The sequence below is a fragment of the Gavialis gangeticus genome, unplaced genomic scaffold (genome assembly GCF_001723915.1).
Source record: "Gavialis gangeticus isolate Ggan-Ray unplaced genomic scaffold, GavGan_comp1, whole genome shotgun sequence".
In the NCBI taxonomy this organism is placed as follows: Eukaryota; Metazoa; Chordata; order Crocodylia; family Gavialidae; genus Gavialis; species Gavialis gangeticus.
Window position 1 is genome coordinate 4,841,913 of NW_017729002.1, and position 4,129 is coordinate 4,846,041.

General features: G+C 37.8%; 1 protein-coding gene across 5 annotated transcripts in view; it reads right to left on the minus strand.

The window, feature by feature from the left end:
* The window catches only part of CLEC16A (C-type lectin domain family 16 member A), a 226,372-nt gene that overhangs the window by 66,177 nt on the left and 156,066 nt on the right, over positions 1 to 4,129 (minus strand). For 4 of the 5 annotated variants that reach the window (XM_019507458.1, XM_019507457.1, XM_019507456.1 and 1 more), the window contains 2 exons: positions 2,046 to 2,250; positions 498 to 733 (listed from right to left, as the gene is read on the minus strand). In XM_019507458.1, coding sequence (XP_019363003.1) covers positions 513 to 733; positions 2,046 to 2,250 — 426 coding nt within the window. In that variant the 3' untranslated portion in view covers positions 498 to 512. Of the gene's footprint in view, positions 1 to 497; positions 734 to 2,045; positions 2,251 to 4,129 lie in introns of those variants that run through there. The other variant, XM_019507460.1, reaches the window with a different exon arrangement.

Genomic DNA, 4,129 nt, shown 5'->3' on the forward strand with positions numbered 1-4,129 from the left:
CACCTCCTGCAGGGGAGCAGGGGGCTGTGGACCCAGGTCCCTGGCCTTGTAGCCCTGGCAGCTGGGTGCCCCCTCTAGCAGGGCTGCAGGGGCCTTTCATTTTAATCATGGATTTGGGGGGGGTTTATCAGAGCATTTGTGACTTTTTATCATGGAAAACCAGGATCCCTGGTCATCTTGCACTGCAGATGAAATTACCACAATCTGATAAGCAACATTTTTGAGCATCTCCAAGTTTGAGGCTGTAAATATTTTTAAATAAGTCCCATTTACAATTTGGAAAATAAGAAGATAACACACATACAAGTAATTACACCTTATTTAAGATGCATATTCACAAGGTGCAGAGAAAACTTATCTGTACTTAATGACTGCAAATACAACCGTTTCACTTGATAAAATTTAATGGATAAAAGAAAAATATTTTTAAAAGCATAATAGTGGGGAACACACATTTCTGGTTAGGAACAGGCTATGATCAAAGTTTCAAGAGGCAAAGACTGGGCTGTATATCACACATTCAAAATGGTACAACAATTTTTTTTGATCAGAAGTTCTGTCTTACCTGGGACTTTGTCAACAGATGCAAAAACTGAACGCTGTACAGTAGGGTCATTGCTGCCACGTCGTGACTGGTCATAAAATCTAAATGGTAGGTGCTGGGATGTAGATGAAGAGCTATGTCCAAAACCCATCACCTCATTTGAAGGTTGGACAGGAAGATCCAAAAGAGCTATGTAAAAACAAAACGTTTTTATTAACCAGATCTACATAAAGGAGATGGGAAAATTGCATCAACAGTTTACCCAGAATTCTTGTGCTGAAATTAATTTACAGACCAATCTGCATAACCAGCTTATACTTGCCTCTCCTAAATACAAGTTATTTGTTGTTTCATTATGCTCTGCAATTATAAAGAACAAGCAACAATGGCTCCAAAAATGCACATACATACTAAGAAAGCCTACCTAAGCATATAGTATAGAAGGAAAAATGTATTGCTGCAGTGTCTTTCCACTAAATATGTGATTTTAAACCACTTCAAACATTTTTAGTAACATAGGATCAAAAAGGTCTTATGTTAGTTATAGCACTGCAGCAAGCCAACTTATTTGTAGATATGTCATCTGCTGTAGGCAGGCAAAGATTTTCCATGTGCATTTGATGCTTTAGTGCAATTGTGTGTGCTAGTGTTTAAGATCCTAACTCTGAACTTATTTTAAACTGAAATACAAGAAACACATTTAAAGAAGTGAATTCTACAGGCTATAACTCCTGGGACTAGAAGCATAAGAATATTTCAAATGTACTTAATAAAATAACTACTAGAAAATGAAATATTCCAGGAATTGATTTTAAAAATATAGGCAGAATAAGTACCAGCTGGGCCTGAGTCATTAATTTCAATACTACTTCAATACTTTTTGTTTTTTGTTTGTTTGGGATTTTGTTTTGTTTTTGGGGGGCGGGGGGTTGGATGCTCTGTTTCCTATTAGCAGATACTTGAGATTAAATTGATGAACAGATAGAAATCTGTGTTTCACTTCCACATCTCTTTTGTCACTATACTCCAGTCTTCATCCATCCACACATTTGCTGGATAGTTCCAACACTCATAATATTGGGCTCCATTTTATCCCTTTGCTGTCTTTATTTTCAATTGCAACCTCCTGCCTATTTCAAAGTAGCTCTCCTTCCAACATCCCTTAACACCCACATAAAAGTCCAACTGCTGATATTGTTTTCTATGTAGCTTCTTAAACTGCTTTTGTCACTGTAGCATCTGCACTGCTTCCAGGAAAGCATTCCATGATGCAACTAAGATGTCACATGATTCCTCCAGTCTTCAGGAGAGGGATTAACAATATCTCCTATTACAGTGTAAGATCCATTGCCTAAAAACTGGACATCAACTTTACAATACTGCAGGCCACTGGAATTTGAACTTCAGAGACTTTGTAGAGGCCATCAGACCAGACAGTTATGAGCTTCCATGAGATGCATTGATTCAAAAAAATAAAATTAAAAAGCATGCACCCAATTACCTGCTATTCTCTGCATTTTCATACGCCGAGCTTGGATACGGCCCTTTGCAAGACGCTGCTTTGCAATGATGCAGCGAATATGATCCGAAAAAATAAATGTGGCTTGGAGGATGGGAAAGGGTTTAGAGTGGGGGCTAGATGCAGGTTTGTGAATGATTATATTTAGAGCCCTACTGTCATCTTCTACTCCTGTTACCTGCATATCCTACAAAAAAAAAAAAAGGAAGGTGTAAGCAAAACTCTTGTTCACTTTTAACATTTCAAAATATAGATCAAATAAGAATGTATAATTTATTCTGAATATACAATTAAAACAAAGATCTAGGAGTACTAGTTAAAAACAGAGGCAATGAGAGTTACTATAACTTGGCACATGTTTCTGGGAAGTCAGTCCAACAAGGGCACACAAATTCAAGTAAGTGAATTAGACACTAAAATTCTTATTGCCATTTTTTCTGGAAATGTGGGTACTGTTAGCAGAATAAAAAGGTAAGAAACGTACCTGTTTCTGCTCAGCATCTAATTATAGGTTAACATTTTGCTATAGTTAGCAAGCCAAGAAATTTGAATAAGGTATTGACTTATTTAGACTAAATAAGGACTAGTGTAAAAGAGTTTGAGAAGTAAAGAATCACCTTTTTTCTTGGAAAACATAGTTAAATTGATGGACTCTAAGATTTTTCCTTTCTTCAATACAACATATTTTGGGTAACTTTGTATGAAAAAATCCTAAAACCCCTAGAAATTAATAGCTGGAAAGGGACCTTGAAAGATTGCCTCCAACCCCGCTGCCTTGGGCAGGAATCAAATGATCCCAGCAAGGTGTCTGTCCAGTCTTCTCTTAAATGCTTCCCAAGGAGGTGGAGCTGTCCCCAGCCTTGGAAGTCTATTTATTCTAGATTCTGGACACCCTGACCATAAAGAAGTTTTTCCTTCCATCCAACCTGAAACCTTCCACTAACAGTTTATGGCCATCGCTCCTTGTCCTCCCCTGGGGTGCCCTAGCGAACAGTTTCTCTCCCAGCTCCTGATATTTACCCCTTACTTACTTATAGATGGCCAAGTCCATGCCCCCCCCCCCACACACAAGTCTTCTCTTCCTCAGGCTGAACAGTTCCAGATCCCTTAGTCTTTCCTCATAAAGTTTATCCTCCAGGCCCTAAACCATTCTTGTGGCCCTTCTCTGGGCCCTTTCAAGATTCTCCATGTCTTTTTTTTTTTTTAAAGTGTGGCACCCAGAATGGGACACACTACTCTGGCTGGGGTCTCACCAGCACCGAGTAAAGAGGAAGCATCACTTCCTTAGCCCTGCTCGTGACGCATGGGCTAATGCATCTCAATATGCCATTAGCTTCATTGACTACAGTGTCACACTGACAGCTCATGTTCATCCTGTGATCAGTCATAACCCCAAGGTTTCTTTCAGCCATTGTGCTGGCCAGGACATCACCTCCTAACCTAAGTCACTGGTTACTTTTCACCAAACGAAGCACTCTGCATTTATTCTTATTGAACTGCATCTGGTTCCGCTCCACCCAATTTTAATAGTGAATAAAATATTTCCCATGCAGACATCTATTCTTTATGTTCCCATATTGTATTTGTGCGTGCATTAACTTTTGAAAGCACATTTTAGTTGCCTTTTTTCTTTCTCTGTATATCTAACATGGCAGGTATTGGGACTTTCATATAAATAGGTTCAAGATTTTATAGTATGGATTAATTTGCAATTAATGTCCTGCTGTAGAAAAGTACTTTAGTGAGACCTAAGCACATTCTTGACTTCAGAAAGATATGAGCGTTTAAGAATTCTAGTGAAAAGAGATACCTTCTTGAACCAGACGCTGTACTGGGAAAACTATTTTGTCTGCAAGCTTCCATTTAATACACTTAAGAACTTATGTGAAAGATGGAAAATGCCATAAAGCTAACTAATAGTATAATTATAAATAGACTTTTAAGTATAGAGAAAAATAGGTATGTTTAATCTAAAAATTAAGCTAAGAAGATTAGCAATTTGATTTTGCCATTTTGCATACGAACAGAATTTTCACCTACAAAAAAAAAAAAAAAAAAAAAAAAAA